At 46.5% G+C, this 13,357-nt stretch overlaps 1 protein-coding gene and 1 long non-coding RNA gene across 13 annotated transcripts in view; both read left to right on the forward strand.

Annotated features, from left to right (window-relative positions):
* Positions 1 to 381: 381 nt before the first annotated feature.
* Positions 382 to 7,441, forward strand: LOC147368877 (uncharacterized). The gene is made up of 3 exons (XR_015166873.1): positions 382 to 1,605; positions 4,408 to 4,541; positions 7,127 to 7,441. It is a non-coding gene; the product is annotated as an uncharacterized LOC147368877 (long non-coding RNA).
* Positions 7,442 to 11,765: 4,324 nt separating this feature from the next.
* Positions 11,766 to 13,357, forward strand: part of DOT1L (DOT1 like histone lysine methyltransferase) — a 52,615-nt gene continuing 51,023 nt past the window's right edge. For 6 of the 12 annotated variants that reach the window (XR_015166875.1, XR_015166874.1, XM_086410298.1 and 3 more), the window contains exon 1: positions 11,769 to 12,084. Coding sequence is in view for 7 of the 12 variants with exons in the window: in XM_086410298.1 (XP_086266424.1) it covers positions 12,004 to 12,084 (81 nt within the window). In the remaining 5 variants the exon portion in view is untranslated. Of the gene's footprint in view, positions 12,085 to 13,357 lie in introns of all 12 variants that reach the window. The other 6 variants (XM_086410301.1, XM_086410302.1, XM_086410303.1 and 3 more) reach the window with 4 other exon arrangements.

The following is a 13,357-nucleotide window of genomic DNA, read 5'->3' on the forward strand; positions in this document are numbered from 1 at the left end:
CACTCCATTTGCCTAAAGCTATACCCTTCGTCCCAAATTCCTGAAATGTGTCCTTGGTCTGATAAACTATCATCACTCAGATCCAGAAAAGGGCAGTAATTAATGTCTGTCCCATGTGCCTGAGGGAAAAACAACTGGTGATCATTAATCTTAATCCCATACACTGGTCTGTTGTAAAATGGCCAGGGGGCATGAAAAAGGGTGGTGACTTAATCCAAGGATCAAGAGGAACCATAAAGATGTTAAATTAAACAATGTGACCTTTCAACTGATTGGTTAGAAGTGATGTATTTTAAGAACAGGAGTCAATTAAAAATGTACAATTAATACTGGTAAACATATAAAACTGCTATAATCTTCCTCTTCTGGGGGACTCTTTACCACCTCTCAGTGTTTATGCTGAGGTCTTTGAACTTTCTTTCTCTTTAATGAATCCTATATACAACTGAGCGACTGAACTGAACTGAACTGATTCACTTGCTACCTTGAGTGTTTCCATGTCTGTGAAACTCATTCTTCACCTCCATGAACAAGAACTTGGATTCCTGTTTCATTAGGTACTTGGTAAATAATTGCCAAATAAAGGAGTTGAAAACAAGGATGAATGGATGAATAAATGAAGATTACCATATAGGAAGAGGAGGGTTCCCTTTCTGGCTCTCGGGGGTTGGGGGATCAAGTAAGAGGTCTGTCCTCAATAGGCTGATTAGCCCCCTCCAGAGTCCCTGGGACTGAGGGTTTTCCCAGAATTCCAGCACTAAAACTTGGGTGGTCCGGGGCAAACTGCGGGTGGGGGATTGCCTACCCAACCAAACCATGATAACAATTCCAGCTGCAATATTTGGAAGGACTGATGCTGAAGCTGAAGCTCTAATACTCTGGGCACCTGATGCAGAGCTGATTCTTTGGAAAAGTCCCTGATGCTGGGAAAAGTTTAGGGCAAGAGGAGAAGGGGATGACACAGCATGAGATTGTTAGGGGAAGCACACTGAAACCACCCACCCTGGCCAGGCACCATAGTAACCATTTGCATGAGTTGTTTTATGACAGGAGATCCCGATAAGCCACCACCAACCAAAGAGTCCGGGAAAGGTCAAAAAGAGACACCGCGTGTCCATCCACTTCCCAGAATCCCTCTCACTAGCATCCATCTTGGCTGAGCGATGCATGTGCCACCAGGAAAGACTCTGAATTAGAATGATTGGCCAAAGACCATCCGGAAACTAATCCCATCACCATAAAACATGACATTGGACATTGTGAGCCTGCAAAGCAGTTCTCCTGGGTTCCCTTACCCTACTGCTCTCCACCTGGGTGTCTTTTCCCAATAAAATCTCTTGCTTTGTCAGCATATGTGTCTCCTCAGACAATTCATTTCCAAGTGTTAGACAAGAGCCCAGTTTCGGGCCCTGGAAGGAGTCCCCCTTCCTCCAACAAATGGCGACTCTGGTGGGACTCTTCTTCACTGAGACTGACATCCTGACCACTTGGGGTACTCAGGGGCCAGCTTGCCTGGCAATGGACCAGACCCAGTGGCTGCAACTGGGACCCTTTTGTCCCTGGTCTCCTCCTGACGCGGACAACTGGCCAGAGTGCCCCGACTGGGTAAGGAGCAAGAGACTTTATTGACCTCTCTCCCCTTCCCTCTCTCTTTCCTCTTCTTAACCCTTCTTATCCTTCCCCATTTTTCTAGTCCCCCGGTCCTGGATGCAGGAATCTGGTCGAAGGGCCCTCAGCCTGAGCTGAGGATTGGAGACTGATCACCTTCTCTTGACAGAGAACTCGAATTCTGGTTCTGGTCTGGTCTGATTTCTGGTAGGGCCAAGTTCCAGTCCTCCCTTCTCTGGAGGCCCAGAGTAAAGTCCCATAATGCCTGGGTATCTGCAGGTGGCAGGAGACGTTTGTAAGGCCACTCCTTTGGCCCCCTTCTCCCGCCTCCTCCCCCTTCTCCTTTCAACCTGGCTTCCTTTCCTCCCTTTAAAACTTTGAAGCTGTTAGTACTTGGATCTGAAGTTCTGTGTCTCTAAAGGAGGTTTTCTGAGAGACTGTATTCTTGTATTTAAGGGAGTGTCTGATGAGGACTGCCAGGTTTATATGTGTGTTTTAACTGTGCTCTGTGTTGTGATTTTTGATGGCCATTTTGCTTTGTCTGGCCACCATGTGGTTTAGACCTGCTGCCATTTTGTTAGAACTTGATTTTCTTTCCCTGTGCCTTGAGACCAGGGCTCTCAGGAACACTTATCTAGACCATCTCTACCTCCTGAGACTGAGGGAAAAGGGGAAAAAGACTTTAAAATTTTATTTATTTCAACTGTTTTTTTATAAACTAGTAAATTTTATATTGTAATATCTAATTCATGACTAAACTTAGAAAATGAAGCTAGATCTCACACTGTGTCTGTCTAAATATTTCTTGGTATGTCTTTGTCTCTGGGTAACATTTTTGAGGTTAATTTGTAAATGAGCTCTATTTATTTGGCTTAAAAAAAGGTAAGCGCTTACAAATCAAATAATTTTAAATTAAACAATAATTTTCAGGTTCATGTGAACTGGGAAATATTCAGTATTAAATACCTGATATTAATGTTTGTTGACCTATCTAATATAGACATGTCTTAGAGTAATTAACATTAAGTAGAATATTTTCATTGTACCTAGGTTTAATATAAGTTAAATATTATATCTGTTACAAGTTTGTCAACAAGGAAATTACCTCGAGTGAAGAAACTTCTAAAAAAGTAAATGAGATAGGAGCTTTTATATAAACTCTATTAAGAATAATTATTCTTTAGAAATATCTGTCTAAAATAGTCTCTCCAGATTCGCATAACTTAAATTTCTAAGGTTGTGCTAAGTGTGCTAAGTGTTGGAAGTCTATTGAATAGTTAGGTCATTTCCAAATAAAATAAGATTTTGAAACATTTACTACTAAACACTAATTTCCTTTTACAGAGAAACTAAAGAGATTTGGGACTATAAATGAATAATGTTTGGTGCCATCCTAAAATGTTCTAAGAAAGCAAGGGTTTTAGAAATTATCACTGGTATTTATGCTCACCAATCTATAAAATGTTAATATAAAAGTTAGTTCTTGGTTGCGAAAGGAAAGTAAGAAGTGTGTTTTCAGTTAAAAAAAAAAAAACGGTATGAAAAATACTAAAAAGAATTATGCATGATCAGGATTTTCTAAAATTGGATTACGATTAGTTAGATAAATTGATTTTGTTAGGAATGACACAGCCATAAGAAAACTGGTTAGAGCCAATTAGGTCCAAGATTGTGGAGCTGACTTTCACTAGACCTTGAGCCTTGGTATTTACGCCCATTGTGACATATCAACAAGCTAAATGATACACCCATCAACATTGACTAAATCTGACCAAATGTTCTAAATGTTTTTAATTGATCTTTTTGATAAAACTTAATCAAATTCTTTCAAAGCTCCTTTGACCTCTAGCTAACTTTGGGGTGCTTCAGAGGGCCCCTGAAACATCCCAAAGAAAGATATTAAACTGTGTTTATTTGGTTGGTTAAATTACATGAAAAAGATTATCAAATGAGTAATAAGTCCACTCATGTTATAATGTATGGTAAAAGTACTAATACAGATATCCTAGAAATTATATGGAGTTCTTAACATTCTGATATGTCCTGGTGTTCTAATTGAAAACCTGATGACTTCACAAAAGTTAACAGAAGGACTGAATGAACCAGCGAATATGCTTATAACTTTTATGGTTTCTATCTGAAAAATTATGGGTTTGAATCTTATGTTTTCAGGGAGTAGGGAAAACCTTCCTCTCAAACTAATTATGACAATACTTTGGTAAAATTAAACGTTATAAACAAAACAATTATATTTTCTCTCTATCTGACTCCTCCAAAAGTTGGAAATTCTTAGGTTTCCAGTAAGTTTATCAAATGAGTTAGGAAGGTTATCTCATGGGTTCAAAAATCTCAAGAAATTTTTGAGACCTTAAAAATGGAAGAATTCACCTAGATTTATTAGGCAAAATCTGTGATAAGCCTTTGGTGTGTTTCCCAGCCCTGTTTTTTTTTTAAAGTTCAGTCTGAGACTCTATAAATGTTTCAGCAAAATAAAAAGTCTATAATCAATCATGGTTATATAAATCATCAGACCAAAGTTAGTGAGAACAGACCTATTTTGCAAACAAACTAGCTTTAATTTGATTATATGATAAAAATGAGGGTAACTTCAGGGAGAAAAAGATATTTCAAAAAATGTTAAATCCCAGTTTGTTAATGGAGGTCTGCATCTAGTAAGACTCATCTCTTAGATAGGTCTTTGGCTGTTATGTGATATTAATGTAAAATTTAATTGAATTCTTAAAGAACACCCTAAGTTTGTTTCTGAAGCTCATCTCAGTAATCTATCTTTGAATGAAGATCAGATGCCTCATGACCTGCAAGCAGGACTAGAAAAGGACATAATTTAAGGGACTGTCTCCAACCTGGATGGAAGGACTTTTTTATCAGGAGAAACTACACTACACCTGGATGAGAAGATGACGACATCAGAGGTAGACAGCTTCCCCAAGATGCTGGACCTGATTCATATGAACATTTATGTTTTCTTGACATCTTGACCTTTGCATATAAATCAAATGCTTTTCTATCATATGCCTGATTCTATGCTAGTTTTAGAAATCAATTCAATTGTTGGGTTTGTGGCCAATTACCTGTGTCTAGTTCTGGGTTACCTTGGTAAATTTCTCTACTACAAGACTCTAACTGGTTGGCCCTGAGAAAATTTACTTAAAAAAAAAATTATAGGCATATTCAGGTCACTGTGATATTACTAGATGGGATCCCCTCACCGGGCCAATTAATAATGCCTGCTCTGACTCTGGCCATAAATTTGCACTTTTTTCTATTACTCAAGCTCAGTCAGAGCAACAAGAAAAGTTTCAGCAAAGGAGGAAAAATCTCCCAGAATTATGGGATGGATTTATATAGATAACACCAGGCTATGGTAATTTAGGTTTAAAGTCTCCTCTGTGTTGGAAACAATTAAACCATACTAAGGATAATCAGTCTAGTAACACTAGAAAACTGGGCTATGTGCCTTATAGATGGTGGTGCCAATATATAATTTCCCTGGAAGATAAAGATTCTACAGAGCTGACTAAGTCAGATGACCTGAGATACATCTGAGATGACTGGGCTACATCTAATGGAAGCTCTTAACTTAAGTCTTACTTGTGACTTTACTAATACTGCTGGCTATGTTATTTGTATTTCACTGTTTTACAAAATTGCTGTTTCTTACACTGTCAAATGTGTGTCTGAGGCCTCTAATAGAATAATATATAGTCCTATATGAGATCAATGATGGTAACAATGTAACTCTAGATATGGGAAGAAGCAACAAGAGGGAATATTTTCCTGGACCAAGAGGCTAGTAAGACAGGTGGTCCAGAGAATTTTGGATACTGTTTTATGGCCTAGTCCAGTAACAGCACACTGAGTGGCTTGTCAACAAAATCTTTGCCAAACCTGAGAATGGACATTCTCAGCACCATGGGATAAAATGGTCATGAAATGCCCCCCTCAAAATTATGGTCAAGTTTATGAGCAAAAAGGGGCTCTGCCAACTGAAGACTGACACTTGCCATCTACATCTACAAAGATTAAATCATGGCCGCTGAACTGCTGACTTTCAACACCCCTGAAAGGAGTTCAGGGTAAAAGTCAGGAGTGAGGCACTCTGTGCTCTGGGAAAAACTGGCAGAACAGGCCTTCAGATAGATCTTTTCAGGAGAAGATTTTATGAGTCCCAATTCTTGCATCTTCTCATATCTAGAGAAACACTGACGTCATTAACGGTGAAATCTGCTTTGGCGAATAAGGAAAAGTTTACAATTAAAAGTCAAAATAGAGTAGCTATGGTTCAGATATCCTGGGAAATAACTAGGCGATGCTATGGGTGTACTTTCAGATTAGACCTTGTGTTGCTAAACACTTGAGTTTTCTGAGTCGTGTCAGGCTTGGATGCCACCATTCTCAAAACAATGTCTGCTGGAAGCTAGTAACCTTACTTTTTATAAAACTAGGCAACTGGCTACCTGGCTACAAGGCTCCCTGAAGTGCCAGGTCCAGACTGGGTTTCAGGCCTATTCTTCTAAAAAGAAATGAGATTTTTTTTGTCTACTAAATTCCAGTTATCACTCTTCCAACTACTTCTAATTGGGTCTGTTACACCAAAATGGCAGACCAAGGGATTGAGATTTTAATCATACAAGACTCAGACCTAGAACTTGGAACTCAGGAATACTTCCAACTCAGTGTCTCTTCTCCAAGCTGAGGCAGTCTATGCTCCATTTTGACAGGAAGTTATCACAGTCATAGTTGCTTAGTTCCCTAAATTAAAACTGAGTAGAACTCTGTGGGGCTCTGGAGTAGAGATCAGTTCTGCATTCTCCATTTCTTGCCTGTAGGATATAGGCTTCATTCAGCCTCCTTGACCTTCACTGAGTTCCAAAGGGTGGATTCAAACAATTGCTAAGCAGGGAAGGGAGGGGATACAGAAACAGGAGAAATAATCAAAGGTTGGTACAGCCTCCAGACGGAGTCCTGGTTCCTACTCAAAGAAATATGCATAACAATGTCTTTGAGCCCCCACCTACGTGGAGGATGGTATCTTCAGACAGAACTCAAGATTCCTGGAGCACAGCTCTGTTGCCCCACCACCAACAACTCAAAAAGGGTCACAAACCCTGCAACCCTCACCCCAAATGTTGCCTTCTGTTTCCAGGACCAGGGATGACCATCCTGTTAGGTCTCCTGTTTGGCCCTTGTCTATTTCATCTCTGAGAGGGGCCAACAGTTTCAAATAAATTGCTGTTCCTACAAGGGTAGAAGCTGGTTTCAGATGTGGAACACTCCAACTTAGATCAGGTAGAGAGAGACTTCTGCTCTAGGCAGGCCTCCGCCCATGCACAGCAGGAAGATTTTACAGAAGAAAGAGACCTCTGCCCCAATTCCCAAGAAGTATCTTGAGTATGAAATCTCTCAGTGGGGAGTTGTTAGGGGAAGCACACTGATTGAAACCGCCCACCCTGGCCAGGCACCATAGTAACCATTTGCATGAGTTGTTTTATGACAGGAGATCCTGATAAGGAATACAGAACTAATAAGCCACCACCAACCGGAAGAGTTCAGGAAAGTTCGAAAGGAGACACCGCATGTCCGTCCACTTCCCAGAATCCCTCTCGCTAGCATCCATCTTGGCTGAGCTATGCGTGCGCCACCAGGAAAGACTCTAAATTAGAATGATTGGCCAAAGACCACCCGGAAACTAATCCCATCACCATAAAACCCGAGATTGCGAGCAGTTCTCCTGGGTTCCCTTACCCTACTGCTCTCCACCCGGGTGCCCTTTCCCAATAAAATCTCTTGCTTTGTCAGCACATGTGTCTCCTCGGACAATTCATTTCTGAGTGTTAGACAAGAACCCAGTTTCAGGCCCTGGAAGGGGTCCCCCTTCCTGCAACAAGATGATTGGATGGCATCACTGACTCAATGGACATGAGTTTGAGCAAACTCAGGGAGATAGTGAAGGAAAGGGAAGCCTGGCAAGCTGCAGTCCATGGGGTCGCAAAGAGTCAGATATGACTTAGAGACTGAACAGCAACAAAGGGTAGGTGAGGGTACACCCTGAGCCCAGCCTCGTGTAGGAGAGTCTGAGAAGGTTCTGGAGGAAGTGACAGTAACACAGGAGGGAGGGAGGAGTCTAAGGAAGAAAGTGGCATGCTGACAGCATATGCCAATATCCCTGGGCCCAAAGTCATACCTGACTAGGGCTTGCTTTGACATCTGTCAGATGGTGGGGGTGGGCACAGGGAGGGGCTAGGGTTTTCAGCTGTCTGTGGGCTATCCTGTGGCTGATGCCTGTATCAGGGTCTCAGAGGATCCTAGGGGTCTCTGCAGAAATGCGGTTGGTGACAGCTAAGGGGGAAGGGGAAGAAGCTGAGAGGCAAGGGAGCGGGGAGACACAGATTTTCTGCAGACAGCAGCTTTCTCTAGCTATGTCCTGTGGGATGCAAGCTTAAAATAGCTCCTAGTGCAGGGAGCCTGGGAGCCACAGTGACTGGCTCTCCTCTGTGGTGTGGGTAAGGTGGTGGCTCTGGACATCTTGGGCTGGGAAGAGGGTGCCCAGAGCAGGGACCCTTCTCTCCAAGACCTTGCTGGCCATCCTTAGCTCAAGTTCTCCAGCCCTGTGAGTGGGGGGCTCATCTGTTTCTGAGTCCTCCTGCTGGGTCCCCTTACAACACAAAAACACAACTTTGGCGGGTGTGTTCCCAGCAACCAGGGCATCCATTTTTACAAGATTTTGGAGGATAGACATACAGACAAGGGCAGAATGGGTACTTTTTCAAATGAGTGACTCTGTGGAACCCCACCCACCCAGAGTCCTGACCAAGAACACCCTTGGGGATCCAGCTTCCATCTGGGGCTCCAGAGGGACCTTCCTTAGACCTTCCTGCAGATCCTGTCTCTCCCTCCACGTCTTTGTGAGCAGCACCCAGGGGTGCAGGACTGTGGGGCTCTACTGCTGTTAGGACAGTCAGAACTCCATGTGGGCTCCAGCCAGCCCCTCTGCCAGAACCCTGTGAACTTCTTTGACCCCAAGACACCTCACCTGGGACTTGTAACACTAAAGGCACACACTGAAAGCACAAGCATTCGGCTTCCTGGCTGGCACAGAGGAGGTGCTCAACTGTCATAAGGGTCTGTGTCAGTGAGGGTTCTCCAGACAAACAGAATCCATCGGGTGTGTATATACACGCACATAACATACGTATATTGTGTTAAGTCGCTCAGTTGTGTCCAACTCTTTGTGACTCCATGGAGTGCAGCCTGCCAGGCTCCTCTGGCTATGGGATTCTCCGGGCAAGAATACTTGAATGGGTAGCCATTCCCTTCTCCAGAGGATCTTTCCGAGCCAGGGATTGAACTCAGGTCTCCTGCATTGGAGGCAGATTTTTTACCATCTGAGCTACCAGGGAAGCCCCTACATACATATATACATGCATACAAAAATATACAGGTGTGTACACATATGCAGTATGTATACACACTTATATATCTACAATATATACAATGTAATGCACATAAATACATACATATAAAATATAGTTTGTATATATGCAGTATATAAACACACATATATACATATAATATATACAATTTGTTGTTGTTCAGTTACTAAGTCATGTCTGACTCTTTGCAACTCTATGAACTGCAGCATGCCAGGATTCACTGTCCTTCACTATCTCCCTGAGTTTGCTCAAACTCATGTCCGTTGAGTCAGTGATGCCATCCAACATCTCATCTTCTGTCATCCCCTTCTCCTCTCCATGTGTACGCATCCACACATACAAAGATATATAGGTGTGTATATATGTACTATGGCACCCCACTCCAGTACTCTCGCCTGGAAAATCCCATGGATGGAGGAGCCTGGTAGCCTTCAGTCCATGGGCTTGCGAAGAGTCAGACACGACTGAGTGACTTCCCTTTCACTTTTCACTTTCATGCATTGGAGAAGGAAATGGCAATCCACTCCAGTGTTCTTGCCTGGAGAATCCCAGGGATGGGGGAGCCTGGTGGGCTGCCGTCTATGGGGTCGCACAGAGTCGGACACGACTGAAGTGACTTAGCAGCAGCATATATATACTACATATATATATATATGTATATGCACGAATGTTGTTTAGTTGCTAAGTCATGTCCAACTCTTTTGCAACCCCAAGGACTGTAGCCTGCCAGGCTCTTCCATCCATGGGATTTCCCAGGAAAGAACTGAGAAATTTCTTTCTCTAGGGAATTTTTCCCACCCAGGGATTGAACCCTTGTCTCCTAATAGCAGGCAGATTTTTTTTTTCACTACCGAGCCACCAGTATGTATGCATGGTTGCTCAATCGTGCCTGACTCTGTGACCCAATGGACTGCAGCCTGCCAGGTGGAAGCCATATACATAGTATATACACATATATACATACAATACCTATACAACATATACATATACAAGTATATAACATATATACACACCTGTACATATATACTGTATATATATATACAGTATGACAAGGCTGTATATTGTCACCTTGCTTATTTAACTTCTATGCAGTGTGCATACATGCGAAGTACCTTCAGCTGTGTTCAACTCTTTGTCGCCCCATGGACTATAGCCCACCAGGCTCCTCTGTCCATGGGGATTCTCCAGGCAAGAACACTGGAGTGGGTTGCCAGGCCCTCCTCTGGTCTATACAGAGTATATCATGTGAAATGCCGGGCTGGATGAATCACAAGATGGAATCAAGATTGCTGGGAGAAATATCAACAACCTCAGATATGCAGATGATACCACTCAAATGGCAGAAAATGAGGAACTAAAGAGCCTCTTAGTGAGGGTGAAAGAGGAGAATTAAAAAGTTGACTTGAAACTCAACATTCAGAAAACTAAGATCACAGTATCCAGCCCCATCACTTAATGGCAAATAAATGGGGAAAAAATGGAAGCAGTGACAAATTTCATTTTCTCGGGCTGCAAAATCACGGAAGGCTTCCCAGGTGGCTCAGTGGTAAGGAATCCACCTGCCAGGGCAGGAGACACAGGAGATGCTGTTTGATCACAGAACTGAGAAGATCCCCTGGAGGAGGAAATGAAACCCACTCCAGTATTCTTGCTGGGAAATCCCATGGACAGAGGAGTCTGGTGGGCTCTGTTCATGGAGTCGCAAAGAGTTGGACATGACTGAGCACACACACACACACACACACACACACAAAATCACTGCGGATGGTGACTGCAGCCACGAAATTAAAAGATCCTTGCTCCTTGGAAGGAAACTATGACAAACCTAGACAGCATATTAAGAAACAAAGACATCATTTTGCCAACAAAGGTCCATATAGTCAAAGCTATGTTTTTTCCAGTAGTCATGTATGGATGTGAGATTTGGACCATAAAGAAGGTCAAGCACCAAAGAATTGATGCTTTTGAACTATGGTGCTGAAGACTCTTGAGAGTCCCTCCAGACTGCAAAGACATCAAACCAGTCAATCCTAAAGGAAATCAACCCTGAATATTCATTGGAAGGACTGATGCTGAAGGTGAAGCTCTAATACTTTGGCTACCTGACAGGAAAAGCACACTCACTGGAAAAGACCCTGACGCTGGGAAAGATTGCGGGCAAAAGGAGAAGGGGGTGGCAGAGGATGAGACAGTTAGATATCAGCACTGACTCAATTCACTGACATAAATTTGAGCAAATTTGGGGGGATATTGGAGTATACAGGAACCTGGCATGCTGCAGTCCAGGGGGTCACAAAAATTGGATACAACTTATCGACTGAACAACAACAATAGGCTAAATATATGGCATTCTTGTGACCGAAGCCGGGAATCTACCGGTCACCTTTACTGAGAAATTATACTTTTATTATGGGGGAAGGGAGGGTGTTCCAGTCCGCCAAGAGCGGGTTTCGAACCCTCCATCCCAGGCCTTGCGGGGTCTCCCCGGGTTCCCGCTTGGGGCTGGTGGGGGCAGCCGAGGGCAGCCGAGGACGTGCGTGCGTGCGTGCGTGCGTGCGTGGGAGCGGGAGAGCCCACGGGGCGGGCCGGCGAGGGGGGGCGCGCGAGGCGCGGCGGGCGGGGCAGCGGCAGCGCACCGCCTCCTCGCGCCAGGCCCCCCCGCGCGCGAGCCGCGAGTGGTTCAGCCCGGCCCCCGGCTCATTGTGCTCGTCTCACGCCGGCCCAAGATGGCGGCGGCGCTGGAGGCCCCGGGCCTGTGACCACAAAGAGGGAGCCGGGGGCTGGACGGGAGCGCGGTGGCGGCGGCTGAGGCCCAGGCCAGGCCCCCTCCCCTCAGCCTCCCGCCCGCCCTCCTCCGGCCGTCCGCCCCGCCCCCGCCGGCGGGGCCCCGCCCCTCCCCCAACCGCCCGACTAGCATGGTGCGGCGGCCGCGCGCGCCGACATGGGGGAGAAGCTGGAGCTGAGGCTCAAGTCGCCCGTGGGGGCCGAGCCCGCCGTCTACCCGTGGCCGCTGCCGGTCTACGTGAGTGCCTCCCCGCTCTTCCCCCAACCCCCTCTCCCCAGACCCCCGCCCCCTACTCCCCGCTGCGTTTGGTGGGGGGCCCACCGAGAAACGGAGCGACTCGAGCCCCCAGCCTTCACTGGGACCCCCCATTCCCGCCCCGCCGGATTCCCGGCGGCCGTTTCCAAGCCCCGCGCGCAGGGTGGGCAGCGGGGAACCGGGGCCGGCTGAGGGCGCAGGCTGGGCCACGGAGACCCTGCGCCTCCGAGGGGCGCCCGAGCCGGGCTGCCGTTGGTCCTGCGGGGCTGGGGACCCCCGTTCCCGGGGCCTGGACGGCCGGCGGGCTTGCCTTTCCGTACTTTATGATTTGACGTGTAGGGTTTGTCTTTGCTGGTAGTTTATTATTGGCGCTGTCATCGTGCTCAGCTTTTTTATTTTTGAGGACACTCTTTCCTCCTTCTTCTTTCCAGTTGTTAATTTTGTAAATTAGGCATTTGTCTAATTTTGAGTGGCAGGACTGGCTAGAGGTTTGGAAAGGAAGCGTCCTGTTCCCGGATCTTGAGTGGGTGGGCTGGCCGGACCCTTGGCAAGGACGCGTCATGTTCCCTATTTTGAGTGGGTGGGCTGGCCGGACCCTTGGTAAGGAGGTGTCCTGTTCCTAATTTGAGTGGGTGGGCTGGCCGGACCCTTGGTAAGGAGGCGTCCTGTTCCCTGATCTTGTGTGGCCTTTGGAAATGACAAGCTGAACGGAAATTTACACAGGCGTCCGGGTGATTCCAGATATGCAGGGCGCGGGGTGGGCGCCCCGGCTCCTGTCCCCGGTGGCGGCGTGGGTGCGCGTGTCCGTGTCCCAGCGACCGCGCTCGGGCTGGGCAGCGCGCCTTCGGGAGGGAAAGCACAGCGGGCGCGGTGGGCGGGCGCTTTTGGGGCGCCCTTTCGCGCGCTTGGCTTGCGGGGGGACCGGCCTCCACGGGACCCGGTGGGGAAGCCCGCGCGCCCCGCCCCTCGCGCGGGCTCAGTGTGTGTCAGTTTTTGGAAACTGTCGCGGCCAGGGGCGGGGTCGGGACGCTGGGACCGCCCGGGAGCCGACGTTGGCTCCTGGCTCTGGTGCTCCGCGGTTCTCCGAGGTCGGAGGCTTTCCAGCCCGCCGAGCGCACCGGCGCTTTCTATTTTTGCGCTTCCTGCGCCCGGAGGCGCGGCTGAGCCCGGGCTCTGGCTTTTCCGGTTGGGTAGCTCTGTGTCGCCCTGGCGTGCGGCCTTAGCAGTGGTCAGGGCGGGGAGACGACCCAGGGGA

The sequence above is a fragment of the Bos grunniens genome, chromosome 7, assembly GCF_055505025.1.
Source record: "Bos grunniens cultivar Pamir isolate PY7600 chromosome 7, Bosgru_T2T1.0, whole genome shotgun sequence".
Taxonomy (NCBI): Eukaryota; Metazoa; Chordata; class Mammalia; order Artiodactyla; family Bovidae; genus Bos; species Bos grunniens.